This window comes from Cadophora gregata (genome assembly GCF_030347475.1).
Source record: "Cadophora gregata isolate MNR1 chromosome Unknown scaffold_4, whole genome shotgun sequence".
In the NCBI taxonomy this organism is placed as follows: Eukaryota; Fungi; Ascomycota; class Leotiomycetes; order Helotiales; family Ploettnerulaceae; genus Cadophora; species Cadophora gregata.
In genome coordinates this window covers 2,614,227-2,628,416 of record NW_026695927.1, presented here as the reverse complement: position 1 = coordinate 2,628,416, position 14,190 = coordinate 2,614,227, and the positions used below count along the sequence as shown (strand labels likewise).

Genomic DNA, 14,190 nt, shown 5'->3' with positions numbered 1-14,190 from the left:
CAGCTTCAATTGACAAGATCTGCCAAGGTCATCTCTTGGCTGCTGCTTGGCAAGGATAAATCGGCGCAGAGAGCACGCGACAACTTAAGGAAGAGCCTGCCCTCCTCTCTGGACATATCCAGAGTCTATCAGACGACAATTTCAATTATTGGACGATATCCCCAAGGTCAATCGAGTCTTGTATTTCTATGAGCGAGACCTAGTTGCGAAGTTCGGACCATTTCTCAGCCTCGCCATCTTATCTCTAACACCCAAAATCATGAGGCTACAAAATCTCCTCGCCAGCTCCCTCCTGCTCACATCCTCTCTCGCTGCTCCCCCACCCCCAAACGCAGACAATGTAGTACGAATCAGCAATGCAGACATACAGCGGCGAAACGACGAAGAAGAGCCCAAATGGGATGGGAAATACTTCCATGAGCCAGGTGGAGACAACGAGCTGGGCCACTACGACATACGGTATTACACAGGCAAGCCCGTAACGTACGAAGAGCGCGGCGAGACCCTCTACCACCTTATCCGCTCCTACCTATCCGTCTTTCGCGAGCGAAACATCGAGACGTGGATCGCGCATGGCACACTGCTGGGCTGGTGGTGGAATGGCAAGATCATGCCGTGGGATTGGGATCTCGATACGCAGGTCTCTGGCGCAACACTGGCTTGGTTGGGCGAGAATATGAATATGACGATGCATAACTTTACCATGCCGGATCCGGACGGGACGCCTATTATCCGCGAGTATCTGCTGGATGTTAATCCGTACTCGGCGGAGCGAGTGAGAGGGAATGGGCAGAATGTCATTGATGCGAGGTGGATTGATGTGCGGAATGGGTTGTTCATTGATATTACTGGGCTCAGTGAGACGAACCCGAGTGCTCAGCCGGGGGTTTGGAGTTGCAAGAATTACCATCGTTACCGTACGAGAGATTTATACCCATTGAGAGAGACGGTGTATGAGGGTGTGCCGGCTTTGGTGCCGTATAGTTTCGACAGGATTTTGACAGAGGAGTACTCTGCCAGAGCATTGACAAAGACGAAACATGAGGGGTAAGCGTCCATCTGATCTTCATCTTCGATCAAGGAGTAAAAACGAGAGAACCTAGCTAACAATAAGCACAGACATCTCTGGGTCCCCGAACAAAAAGAATGGATCAAACAAGAAGTCATTCAACAGAATACCGATATCCACGGTCGATCCATCCCACATATCCCGCGCAGTCTACAAGCGGAAGACAAGCCAAAGGCGGGGTTGGGCAACCTTTTACGAATTTTATGAAGAATGAGTGCTGGTGGACTTGTATAAATCAGTGAGGAAATCATGGACATATCGAAAAGAGAGAAAGCGAATAGGGGAGGAAGGGCAGAGGAGGAACGATGCGATACCCATTCACGCAATAGCATTTTGAGAGCGAGCGAGCGTGCGAGCATGCACCATACCGCATATATAAATACGCATCGTCGTCGTCGGGCGTTTACAGGAGTTGTTTCTCGTCCTTGTCTTGGACTCGAGGACGACAAAAGGGAACTACACGGCGTTGATTGGGTACATACAGCCGGAGCGTACACACACCGGACCAGGTGATGTATTTCCAGTGCAGGAGTTTTGGGTAATACTGCATTGACGGAGTCTTGGGCATTTTTGTTCCCTTCGTAAACCATGCCTGAGGAAGATTTGGATAAGAAGGCCCCAATGTGGCCTGGAGATGTACATATACCCGACCGGGTCTGCACAGCGATGAGAGACGTAGATAGGAAGAAGGCCAAGAAGGAATGACTTCAAAGCGAAGAGAAGAAGAATTGCATAAGGTGTACACATACAATAAACATAAGCGTCGAATGTATGGCCCACCACCCCCTTGCTTCCGCATCGCTCCCTTCTTTTTGAGTTGCATTGCCTTCTCGTGCTAGCCCAGCCACGCCAACTTTAATCTTGGTATACATGCGCGTGTGTTATAATTCCTGGAGGTCCTAGATGCTATTCTTCTCAACGTCCTGGTCCTGGACCTGGACGGGTTGCTGTGTTGAGAGATGTTAAGGTTGGGCTGCGGTCTTTTCCCTAGGGAGGAGAGGGAAGAAGAGAGGGGAGGAGAACGAAGGAAGTTGGGATACTTACTTACCTGGTATTTTACGTTCCTCGTCCTTGGTTCTCTAGTTCTTGTCCATAGGCTGGCGCGCGCAGTTCTTCCTTCTGGGCATTGGATCCTAAAACAGGAGCGATACTCACTCACCTTACCGTATTTTACTTTATCTGTTCTCCAGCCTTGGTGGTTCTTTGGCTCCTATATCTGATCTTGAGGTTCTGGGCATCTAGTTTCGTAGTTCTGAGGTGCTTGCCTTGGCGTGTTAATTGTAGACAGGTGCGGGCGGTCGACTGGGGAGAGATACTTACAAACATGGTCGTTTACTTATCTTACTCATCTTTTTCTCCTTTCTTCTGTTGATTTGTCTTTGTATCAAACAGTGAGAGAGGAATTTGGGGTCAGAGGTAAGCTGGCGGATATCCTTCCGTGTCTTGTATGTCAAGATTCCCAGGTCCCAGAGGTCCTCAGGGCTTCGAGTTCGTGGCGTACTATCCTACCTACCTACCGCTGCTGTCATCTTGAAAAACAATCGCTGGGGCTGTGATCAAATGTACTTTTCTTCTATTCCCTCGTTATTCTCCTGGTCCTCAAGCTGAATGCCCGCTGCCACGCTATCAGGCCAGAAGTTATGGTTCTCTGTAGGCAAAATTAGTCTACTCGGAGGAGGGGAAGAACTTACATTCCAATTTCGAGTCCTGTGTGGCGTGGCTAAGTAGGCACATATTTTGGGTCTGGTGTACAGTTAGCTGGATCTTGAGAAGGGGATTACGCACCGTTTTGTGTTTGTGGAAATATTGGTGGTGTCGTGCTCTAGCAGAACAAGTTGGGGATTCGAATACCTGGACAATAGGATCGTGTTGAGCGGTTGAAATGGGACTTCCGTTTCCCTGAATGTTTAGCAGAGGGAGAATAGGACGTACCTTGCCTAGTGTTCTTGACCTGTAACTCTGAATAGGTCACACAGTTGGGTGGCGGATTGTAGTACTGGGCACTGTTATCACTTGACTGGGATGGAGAGCTTACCTGTCAATATTTTCCAAACTCTGTAGTGTGATCCTATTGAGAGAAAAAAAGTTAGCAGAAACCTAGAAGAGGGGGTGTTTACCTGGTGACGACGATTTTCGTTTATTTTATGTTCTCTAAATCTTTTGGCTTGAAATGTTGGAACAGAGGCAGGATGTTTCTCGAATCTGTTGTCAGTTGAAATAGGGCTAAGCCTACCTCTTTTTCTTGTCTTATTGCTATTCGTGTTCTTTATCCACTTCACCAATATTCGTCAGCCGAATCCATGATTTAGAGGGGGCTTACCTGTTCAGATTTATCTTCATAGAGTTCATATACATAGAGAAGAATTCTTGCACCTGTTTCCGCATATAGCGAAACCTGCGGAACTCAATTTGTCAGTTGAATTCAAAATTGGAAGATACTTACCTTTTCGTCTTTTGTCTTGTTGCAGCTTTTTGTGGAAAGGCTCAACACCTCGTCTCAAAGCGAGAAGAAAGCGGGTTTAGTGACGCTTTCCTGTACTCCGTCAGCCAAAAATAAATGCGAGGCACATACCTGTTGTCCGTCTTGCTCATTTCTAGTATTTTTTGGCTTCAATTGGACCATGAGGTACTCGATCCGCTTCGTATCAAGCTAAGAAACAGTCATCAACATCAAAATCCACATCTTCACAAAGGGGTGAGGTGGGGTTAGGAGGCCGAGGAAATGGTGGATACGGTGCTATACTACCTTTCTGGTATCAATCCATTAATTAATATTTACATTCATCGAATCTCCTAGCTGCCGACCAGATAATCCTAGTGAAAGTCATCAGCAAAACCGAAAGAGGAAACTGACCTGGCGTCCTGAAATTCAATAATGAAATCTGCGGTGTTCTATCAGTGCTGGAAGACTTTGGAGAACCAGGCCGCATTCGGGACAAGGTGGATGTGCATGAAAGGCGAATGGTGCAAAGCTTCCAGGGTCACTTGGTCTGCCGTAATCTACTTCTCGGCTTGTATCAACTCCCGCATGATTGCTAGAGTATTGATCAGGGCTCAAATATGAGGTTTCCGAGATGTTCGTATTATGGCGTGCCGTTGTGGCCGTGGCTGTCTGTGATGAACGCGGTGGAGACCATACCCTGATGGCTGGTACAGAGGGCGGAGGAGAAGATGATGGTGAGGGTACTTGTGCATCCATCATCATTCTCACTTCTTCCTCTTCCGTCATCTCCTTTCCATGAGGCAAAATCCCAAACGCGAAGGTTGATCCGGGCCGTGGAGAAGATGGTGGCGACGGCACTTGAGCATCCAACATCATTCTCACTTCTTCCTCTTCTGTCATCTCCTCTTCATCAGGTCTAGGAATTTCCGAAGGAGAAAATAGGGATCTCGGCTGTACTACATTGCGAGAGATACTTGTCGTCAAGGCTATCTGTAATTCCAGATCCAGGCCCTCGATAAGATGTGAGCTAAGCTCGACAGCGAATCGAGACACAGCTTTGCGGGTCGAGATCTTGGCTTCTGAGAAATTGGAATGGTGAGATGAGGAGTCCCGGTTGGGAATGAATCCCAGGATGGAGTTGTCGAGGATGAAAAGAGCTTGAACGTGGGAATTCATGGTAGTTTGTGGTACTCCGTTGGCGAGGGCGACAGACCGGTGGCGGTTGCTGGAAAGCTTGAATTTCAGTCGAGGCTCCGTTGAGGCGAAAGGCTATATATGGACTGGACGGGTGTTGTTCAAAAATCAACTGAAGAGCTTTTGTTGGGGTCTGGCTTGTCTTTGTATGCTTGTCTTAGGAGAATAAGGGCATTGTTGTCTTCTCAACAAGGCTTTCAGTCACCCTACCAGCAACAGCAGAATTCTTTGTCGGTCAGCCAGACAACGTACAGTCTTTCATTACCCGCTAATGTTACATCCTAGGGTTCTACTGGAATTGAAAAAGAACCCCACGGTAAATTCATACGCAGGAAGCCTGGCTCTGCTTGCGTTGACTTAAGGGCTACCTTTGACTCGCAGTACATCTATTGACAACAGAAGCAGGTTGTACTTATATTCATCGAAACCAGATCGCCAGATAACCAAAGGAGTCTTTGTTATCTTGACTGAGAAAATTCAACGAAATTGGTGATGCACAAAGATGTCTACTCCGGGGCTGACAAGAAATTCTAGATGTTGTTTGCCATCTTCTGGGTGCTCGCTTAATTATTGAATAAACAGTATCACATTAGCTGACTTTGAGTGCCACCCGTGTTGCGCTGCGCAACAGATACTGAAGGACGTATCCAGGAATTGATATCAAGGAATCCATTACATGCGAAGCTTAGGATAAGCTGGCAATGAGCGCGATGTATGAAGTCTTCCCTAGCGTTCCGTACCGCAGAAGGGAAACCTCAGGCAGTTGTCTGAGGACATCGCTTCTCGTAGTATTATTTTGAGGGCTCGCGTTTCTGGAACTGTTGAACTACTAATCTCTAGTAGAAAAGTATGGCAAGGTTGAGCTGAGAGGCACAAACACAGTACACTTGAAGTCATATTAATCTCCAAGAAGTTAAAGTGTGCATGGGAATCAAGACATTACAGCATGAAAGATCGATTGGAATACTAATCTAAGAGAATTTTGAACTAACTCTTCGCATACTTCTGTCCCCCTCTGGAGAAGTGGTAATTATTCGCATTTGGACACCTCCACATGTGTATCATGTTCAGGGCCGATGCCCAAGCTCAGTCAATGACCAACGGAGAATCTTGAGTACCCTTTCCAACCAAATTCCGAGTGAATCTAAAGTTGGTGGCCATGGTGACTGCCTTACCCTTTCTATTTCGAGGGCGAAGCTCACGAGTAGGTGCAGTTACCTTGGTGACCTTGGTAGCCCTAGTACCTCTAGCCTTTGGAATAGTCCATCGCTCCGGCGAGGATGCAGCTTCCCTTCGGAGGATGAACCTAACTTCTTCTGGTGTTATCGATCTCAGATGAGCCATAGCTAGAGTTTGTCTCGTAGCAGGTCGTGGTGTTGGCGGGCAGTGTGGGGACGTGTTCTTGGTCGATGGCGGAGGACTTGGCGTAGTGAGATCCAACATTATTCTGCTCTTAGTGGCCGGCCCTGGCTGAGGTATTGGGGATTTGACATGCTCGTGGAGAGTCCGAGCTGTTGGAGTGGCAAATTCCATCTCCTTGCCACTACTTCTAGCCAGCTTCGGTCGAGGCTGACGGAGTGTTCGAGGCTGCTTTTGATTGACTGCCCTCCACGTAAGAGGGATCGGCTGAGCGACTGACGGCCGATGCGGCCGAAAAGCATCTAGCACTGTAGTTTCCAGCACGATGTTCTGACGAGATTTTGAGTTGGATGTTTTGTCGCTAATTGGAGCAAGCTTTATGTTCGTGCGGGAACCCTTAGACATCGTGAGCTCAAGGGTCGAAGTGCCTGGTACTATATGTCGATGAAAGTTCGGGCTGGGAATCGAATTGGAAGTAGGGGCTAGCTCTGTCGAAAACTTTGGGTATGTGAATGATAAAACTCGGATAAATTTTACCACGAATCTCCCCCGACTTTCAGACGTACAAATGCTCTTATATCCAATTGAGGAGTCTGTTTATGTTCAGGATTTGATATCAGAACAATGCAATGTTGACAGTATGAAAGTACTGAAAGTTAGCGACTCCCCATAGTTCTTTCACAAGGATAAAGAATGGCTTTGAGCTGGCTAGACAAAGAGTTCATTGTCTGAGCTTGATTCTAAGCTTCAAATCAACAATCTGTGTGAGACGGTCGGGTCATTTACTGCTTTGACGGAGCCAAATGTTAACACGAGGACAAAGGGTGGCTTCTAGCTGAATGGTGACACCCTGTGTTGAGAATAAACAGCGTAATAATGCTGGAGTATAGTAGAGTGAAGATGAAGCTAGGTTTCATGAAGGGTTAGATCGAAGAAGTGTAGACAGGCAATGCCATGCCAATGTATGAGTTTATCAACAGATGTGAGTATTGGATGACTTTTGGAACAAGATGATTCTCAGGGGAACGTTGTTGAAAGAAAAAGTCATGGAAAACGGGTTACTGGGGATGAATGCCGTTTTTCTTGTAAGATTTCGAGACGGAAACCGAAGAAATCTATCAGCTGGCTCTGAAGTAGCAAACGCGGGCGAAACTATTAGTCGAAATCATTTGCAGCACCGCTGTACTCGTTTATGACTGGACGAGGGTTACTAGGTTAGTTAAGTTTAGGCATGAAAGCTCAAAACATTGTTTCAAAATGCCGGAAATGTGGAACCCGTTCAGTAACACAATTAGTAAAAGTATTTCATATATAGATCATTTGCTTATAATATTGACTAACAGTAAAGGTTTTAATATAACGTTCCTGTAATGATCACGAGCACGCTGAGGTGACTTCAAGGCACGAAGGGGTCGCTAGAGAAAAGCTGAAGGTTCGCTGGTGACACTGAATTGAACAGAAGCTAGTTGCTAAGGAGAGAAGAGCCTGCGGCTATTGGGCTACTCTTTTATAGAGCCTAGTTACGTATGCTATGCTAATGCATGTGCATTGCAGTTCCTATCAACTTTCCATATATTTCCTTGTGGTTTGGTCCACAAATTTGTCTCTTATGTCTGGTTAGACAAGGCGAAGTTGCGAAATATTTATTACACTTTAGACATCTGTGTGGTGTTGGGCAACCCGTATTGACATGAATAGCAAGGCGTGTGGGCGAGGAATGGGGGATCCCGCATGTAGGACACGTGAATGGTCTTCTTCCACACTGGATTCGCTTCATTTTCTTGACGTTCACGTCATTCGATTCTTTGAATTCTGTGCATGGTACGACCACAGAATGGGGGGTATCCTGAGTCTTGGAGCTGCCTCGTCTTTTTTTATCGGCCCTTGAGCATGATGAGGAATGCTTTCTCTTGCCCTTGAAGGTTTGCACAGGGGCGGTGGCAGCCACTGGGGCCATTTTTATTCCAGCATCTCTAGATTGGTCAGTTGGGGCAGAAGATGGCAGACGTGTACGCTTCCTTGGCAAGTGCTTGGGATCTAAGCCTGGGGTAATGCATTCCGTTGACCTTTCTGTTTCAGATGACTTCCAGTCAATTTCCTTCCAAACGATTGGATCGCTGCGTGGAGACACATCATGACTATTGGGAGGGCTTGCTTCGCTGGACTGTATCATCTTGTCTCGGTTTGGGGTTCCAGATGGTGAGACCAGTGGCTCAGGGTTCAACACAACATCTTTCCAGATGAGTCGTTGGCCACTGGTTGCTACAGGCGCGAGTTTACTGTCAAGTGCACTCATGTTTGTGCTATAATATGAATTCTTCTATCTTTTTCTATCTATAACATGACTTAGAGAGTGTTTTCTTATTTATATTTCATGGATAGGTCTGTCGTATAAAGAAACGTTGTTCGTATTTCAAGGCTTGCAGACCCGACAATGAAAGGGTCGTTCAGAGAACTGTGCGTTGTGAGAAACACTTCGTACAAAGAAGGAGAACCAAAACCAATGTGTGCGTCGCGCCGAAATACAGGCACTTTGTTTCTTTCAAAGAAAGTGGTCAACCGCGTTTTGGTCAAAGAAACTGCTGTGATCTTTACAGAATGTCGATAGCAATATGAGCGTTTAATTCAAAATGTGATCTAGTTTCTCCCACGATACGGATGATGAACTTCTGAATCTTGGGATGGCAATTTCATCCATTCTGAAGACGTAGTCTCGAAAGATCACTCCCAATCAGAGTCGATTGTCGTCAGCATATGCAATTTCTTGCATCAGAAGATAAGCATGAATTACTTTCACTTTCATTTAAGATGGAAAGCCTTCATCTCAGATTCATGTTGAGTTTTGCAAAATTCTCCCTGCATAATTCCGTACACATAAGCCTCTCCAATGACTCTATAGCCACCATCACATGGCCGCAGAATGATAGGTACCGAAGCACCTTGTAGCAAAACTACCGAGTCTCCGACATGCGCCTGCGCATGAGCGGTCCCAACATATCCCATGGCAGTCTCCATCATTCGTCGGCCAAACCGTCCAATTTGGATGGAGTCCCAGAAGGAATTTTCACGGTCGGCTGGGTCTATGTACTCCGTGCTTTTCAAGATATTCATAGTTTCAAGACAGCTGAGATCTCGTGAAGCTGCAAACCAGTCGTTTAATTTTCGTCCGTATAGTTTAAACTCCCCTGCTTCTTTGATGATGTCCATCCAGGTTGATTCAACCCAGGCAGGTTTTTGAACCTTGTCAGAGAAAAGATTCTGAAAGGATTGTACGGATGATGATGTTGTCATTCCCGTGCCGTCTATCACCGGGTTATGGATGCTGCTCAGCCAAATGGCCTTGAGAAGCTCCAGTTCGGACCCGTAGACATTTTGCTGTCTCCACAATTGGTTCTCGAATGAGGTCAAAGTTGATAGACTGTGAGGCGCGGCTTCTACGAATCCAACTCGTGAATCGAAAAGAGACAGGCCGCGAATGATATCAAAATGGTAGCCGTAGCAAGTCAGAGTTCTCTGGTCTCGAGAAATTTGCACTGTTACACGCGACCGCCCACATGCCTCATACTTTGTGAAATCAGAACTGGATAAGAAACGAGTGAGCCTTGATGACAAGATATTACCATCTGGCTGCTCCCAGAGGCTTATCCAATCAACGACCCACGACGGGAGATCTTCTCGTCTAGGAACTCTACCATGGTCCAGACAGATAATATCGACTACCTGCTCAGGACACACCGTAGTCAACTTCTTGATGGTAATTGCACGAACAAGAGAGTCCACCGGCTCTTCGTAGTTGGGATCCGGAATTGTACTGGAACCGTCATGCTAGATTGCCAGACTCGGCATTAGGAGAGCAACAACGAACAAAATGTGCAAGACAAAATCGGTAACGGGAATATAGATTTTATATACAGCTAGCTCCAATACCCCCAAAGACTTTGTCTGCAAGCTCACTGGTTTTTGCCAGACACGACAGGCTGAGAACTCCCAGGAGATCCTGAGCGGATGAGTTTTCAATTGAATGCACTCTTCTCCTCACGTCATCCACCGAAGTTCGAAGTAACAGCAGGCCAGTTATGTGCTCAAGGCCTTCGAAGTAATGCCAAATCGTTGGACTGTACTTTCGTAGTGTTTCTAGGGACAATTTTAAAGTCTCGATGTCCATCTTTTGCGAAACCCACAGCAGGGTTGCTGAGCAGGAGATAGCCACCTCTTGGATGATCCAGGTTCTTGCCCAACAAGGTAAAGCAATCAGCGCAGCTAACGACTCCCACCCCTCTAGAATTTTCAATTTCTCTGGGTGCTTGGTCGAGAGCTCCTTGATCCTCTTCGCAAAGTGACTTTCTGCCATTTCCGCCGATGATAAATGTTCTGGTACATCAGATTTTAGAATATTGCAAAGGCTAAATGCTGTCCTTGTATGTTCGCCCTCTTCACCAAGCCACACGACAGTTGCCCTGAGCATTGTGGTAGATGTTTCTCATCTTCAAGATCTGGTGACCTCTTTCCTCATTGTCGTTTTGATTAATGCATATTGCGTCAATCCAGATATACTCATATTGACGCCGCTTGAGTTCACAGAGAGCAGCTTGCAGAGACCTGGTAATCGCGAGTTTGGAATTGTTGACAAGTATTGACATCGCATCATTGGAACCCCCCCGCAGTAAGACAGAGCTGTGTAAAATACGGGACACCGATATTCCGAGTCGCATGGATAGTGATTAAGAGTAAATTTTACCTTATCATTGAGCGAATACAGAGGCATCCTTGGCAGACGTATCTTGAAAGGCTGAAGTGGGTGGTAATGAATCTCTCTGAGGGGTTCGGAGTGGCCTGCAGCGAAGCGATGTTTCCGGCGCTCGTGAGCAAATAATAAGGAAGAGACTTCATCAAGCTGTGACTGGAATTCCATACTTGGCATATACAGACTTTCTCTGGGGTAAGAACCAAAGCATTGGTCAATCGTGATTTACAGCCGTGTCGAAGAAAGGAAGCCTGTTCTAGTCGAAGTGCGGCTGAGCTGTGCATGTGGGGTTTGATGGGTTGCTGCAAGCCAGCTTGCTTACCGCAGCAAGCCAAGACTGTTTCTTGCCCCTCCAAGCGCTACTGGGAGAACCTTTTAATATGTTTGTCACATCATTGTATATTAGGGAAGTTTTGATTCGCATTTATGATCAAGAACTTGGAAGTAAACAATCAAATAGTGTGGGCCTCGCTAAAGTTCCAGTGGCCTTCGCAAAAGCCAGGCGCCGAAACATTGTACTTTAGGCGAGCAGTCGTGGGTAGGTATGGACCGATTTGACAAGGACGCCGCAGTTTTCGAGTAGTGCATGTCAATAGAAATGAATAGGATTTGAGATTCTAAGTATTAAAATGAGGTATAGTCTTCTTAGTTTCGGGGGGGAAAAAGTAACTTTTTTTCATTTCTTTATTTGTCTATTTGAATGTTGTGCTTGAATGGTTGAAACTTGGATAGTTAACGACAGGTCTAAGATGGAATTACGCATAGGAAGTCAGTTCCAGCTGTAGAATATATGAAGTAGATTGCTTGTATATATGCGAATAGATCCTATCTCCTAGTACGGTTGAGTGTATTCTGCCTCACAGTCCAAGGTCTTTGAGGTACATCTCGTACTCATCGGCTATTAGCGCTTCCGAATCCTGAGTAGACGTCTCAGACGCAGTGGTGAGGTCCTCGAAGGACAAGTATTGTTCAAAATCCCAGGTCCCCTCTGCCAGTTCTGTTAATTGGGAAGCTACATCATCGAGAATTGAAGCACTCATCATGTAGCATGACTGACTGCGAATGTGCTGTTCAAGACTATCCTGGCTTTCTTGTTGGGCGTTGCAATTCAGACAGATATGTTTACCTTTCCAGTTCTTCTGGGTCTGGTTATGAGGCAAGATTTGCTCAGATGAAGAAGATTCTGAACAGGAAGTAGAGGGGATGCCCTTTTCCGAGCTTGAGTTGGAATCATGATTGTTGGAGATGGGGGTAGCTCGTCTCGGATTGTGCTCTTCGAGATCATCTTGGCTCTCCAATAGGGTGTTACTCAGATCCATGAGTCTCTCTTGCGTGTGTTTCCTTCTTATGTGATCGTCTCGAACCTTAGGGCTCTTGTAACCGAACGGATGTGAACACACAGTGCAGAAGAAGACTTTCCTCGGGGTCGACTTGGTAACACGGTGCCTGAAGTTGAGGGTAGCTTGAGTCATCTTCTTGCCTTTGGTTTCCTTTTTTTTGGTGGACAGACTGGGAGAGTTTATACGTAAGAGCCGAACTTGCTACTTGAAGTACGAGGCATCTAACTATGTTGCGGTAAAATACTGAGTGATCGACTCCGTCGACTTGAATAAAAGGCTATGTTACTTATAAAGTTATTCACCACATCTGTTTTTCTTATTTGACAAAGCTGAAGGTAAACAATGCCTTGTATGTTTCTCGCAGTCTCGACTCTTCCTTAACAAGGCGAAGAAAGACTTGAAACAGTCGCCCATCTGTCATCTTGGATTAAGCGCAAAGCTTTGTTGTCTTCATATCTGTTGTGGTGGAAACAGGCAATGAAAGGTATCAGCACCCAAAAATGACAAAGAACATCTCAGACACCTGAGGATTATCCACTCCAATGTCATTCCCGCTCACGTGATACATTAAAAAAATGCCAGCATTTTATTTTCGTCCTCTGCGTAAGGCTGCTAAGATGAGGCAAGAAATTTACAGGGGAAGGTGAATAGACATTTGTATAGCAAACTATCATTCCACATTCAACTATCTTGAATTTTGTATCAGAAGGTGAGTTTTCACGTACTGGGTGAAAGATCAACTTAGGAACTTGGAACCGCCCTGCTTACCAAATCAAACACATTCTGCAACTCAGTAGAGTCCAATGGACCGTAAGTAGGTCTGATATTCTTCGGTTGTCATGGAATATCCTGTCGACTGGTTTTCACTAGCCTCCAGTGCTTCCAAGGCATCGAAATCGAAATCAAAACCAAAATCTTGCGCTGTACATATCGCAACTTGTGCATCAGTCCTTTGATCTATCGCGCTGCAAGCAGCGATAGGCTCAGACAATGGGAAAGAAAATGCTGGTGACTCGCTTTGCTCCACTATATATGGAGTTGATACAACGTCAGCTTCGGTCAATGGCGTCTGATCCCATGTGTCGGAATCCTGTGGCTGGAGATTCTGATCCAGCAAACTTGAATTCATTTCAGACGCATTGCTATCTGGTAGCAAATGGTCTTCGTTCAAGGCACTTGAACAGACCGAGCCATCATTGATTTGCTCGCTGGAATACTCTTGAGCTAGAAAAGTTTCATCCGTCAAGGGAGCCACTGTTGAATGGATCTCGCCTATTTCTCCTTCAGAGTCATTGCTATCAAATTGTGAGTGAAATTGAAGCAAAGCCTCGTAAGCTTCATCTGTCATGGGAGCATCTTCTGAGTATTCTGCAGCCTGACTAGCTTCCATTTGTCCAAAGCAATCGGGTGCCGGTTTTGGATCTATGCACTGTTGAAGCTTTAGAGATTGCCGAGGATCGCCACGTCTATTCAACTTACCAGTGGAGTGTGCCGCCAGATTACGTTGATATCGACCGTCAGGCTTCCTGCAAACCTCGTTTTGGAGATGTCTGGTATGGTTCCTCTTGGATTCGAATCCACCTAGGCATAGATGACAATACAGTTTTTCTCTTGTACCATGCTTTTTTCTCATGTGGCCTCTCAGGTGGTCTATCGAGGCGTAAATGGTAAGATCCGGGTAGCAGAGTATGCACTGGTTTTCACTCACGACACAGTGATGTATCTTCCTAATGTGATTTACTAGGCTGTCGGTGTCCCTGTAAATATAAGAGCCAGGACCGCACATCTGGCACTGGAGTGGAAGCATCTTCAACTCCACTTGCGGTTTTGAGCGTATAGTAATTTCAAGATGTGAGTACTTACTTTCGCAGAGCTTTATCGTATAATACGGATCAATCTGAGTATTAGTATACATGTTTGTAACTAATCTGTTTCTTTGTCCTGAATTCCCGATCCCTTTGCTTTGACTTCAACAATTGTCTTGTTCCAAGTAATTCCCTACCTAGTCAAGAGGACATAGTTTCTTGTTTGTTGTGGAGAA

At 46.0% G+C, this 14,190-nt stretch overlaps 6 protein-coding genes across 6 annotated transcripts; 1 reads left to right on the top strand and 5 right to left on the bottom strand.

Annotated features, from left to right (window-relative positions):
- Window positions 1-259: 259 nt before the first annotated feature.
- ONS95_010593 (uncharacterized protein) lies at window positions 260-1,276 on the top strand (the record flags this gene model as incomplete). Its single annotated transcript, XM_058504203.1, has 2 exons — window positions 260-1,047; window positions 1,120-1,276. The coding sequence occupies 2 exons, from the start codon at window positions 260-262 to the stop codon at window positions 1,274-1,276; spliced, it is 945 nt and encodes a 314-aa protein (XP_058360916.1).
- A 2,662-nt stretch (window positions 1,277-3,938) lies between these two features.
- ONS95_010592 (uncharacterized protein) lies at window positions 3,939-4,688 on the bottom strand (the record flags this gene model as incomplete). The annotated part of the gene is made up of 1 exon (XM_058504202.1): window positions 3,939-4,688. The coding sequence occupies one exon, from the start codon at window positions 4,686-4,688 to the stop codon at window positions 3,939-3,941; it is 750 nt and encodes a 249-aa protein (XP_058360915.1).
- Window positions 4,689-5,792: 1,104 nt separating this feature from the next.
- On the bottom strand, window positions 5,793-6,470 carry ONS95_010591 (uncharacterized protein; the record flags this gene model as incomplete). The annotated part of the gene is made up of 1 exon (XM_058504201.1): window positions 5,793-6,470. The coding sequence occupies one exon, from the start codon at window positions 6,468-6,470 to the stop codon at window positions 5,793-5,795; it is 678 nt and encodes a 225-aa protein (XP_058360914.1).
- Window positions 6,471-8,864: 2,394 nt separating this feature from the next.
- ONS95_010590 (uncharacterized protein) lies at window positions 8,865-10,530 on the bottom strand (the record flags this gene model as incomplete). Its single annotated transcript, XM_058504200.1, has 2 exons — window positions 8,865-9,890; window positions 10,105-10,530. 2 exons carry the CDS (start codon window positions 10,528-10,530, stop codon window positions 8,865-8,867), a joined length of 1,452 nt encoding a protein of 483 aa, XP_058360913.1.
- A 1,136-nt stretch (window positions 10,531-11,666) lies between these two features.
- Window positions 11,667-12,281, bottom strand: ONS95_010589 (uncharacterized protein; the record flags this gene model as incomplete). Its single annotated transcript, XM_058504199.1, has 1 exon — window positions 11,667-12,281. The coding sequence occupies one exon, from the start codon at window positions 12,279-12,281 to the stop codon at window positions 11,667-11,669; it is 615 nt and encodes a 204-aa protein (XP_058360912.1).
- A 658-nt stretch (window positions 12,282-12,939) lies between these two features.
- On the bottom strand, window positions 12,940-13,539 carry ONS95_010588 (uncharacterized protein; the record flags this gene model as incomplete). Its single annotated transcript, XM_058504198.1, has 1 exon — window positions 12,940-13,539. One exon carries the CDS (start codon window positions 13,537-13,539, stop codon window positions 12,940-12,942), a length of 600 nt encoding a protein of 199 aa, XP_058360911.1.
- Window positions 13,540-14,190: the final 651 nt, after the last annotated feature.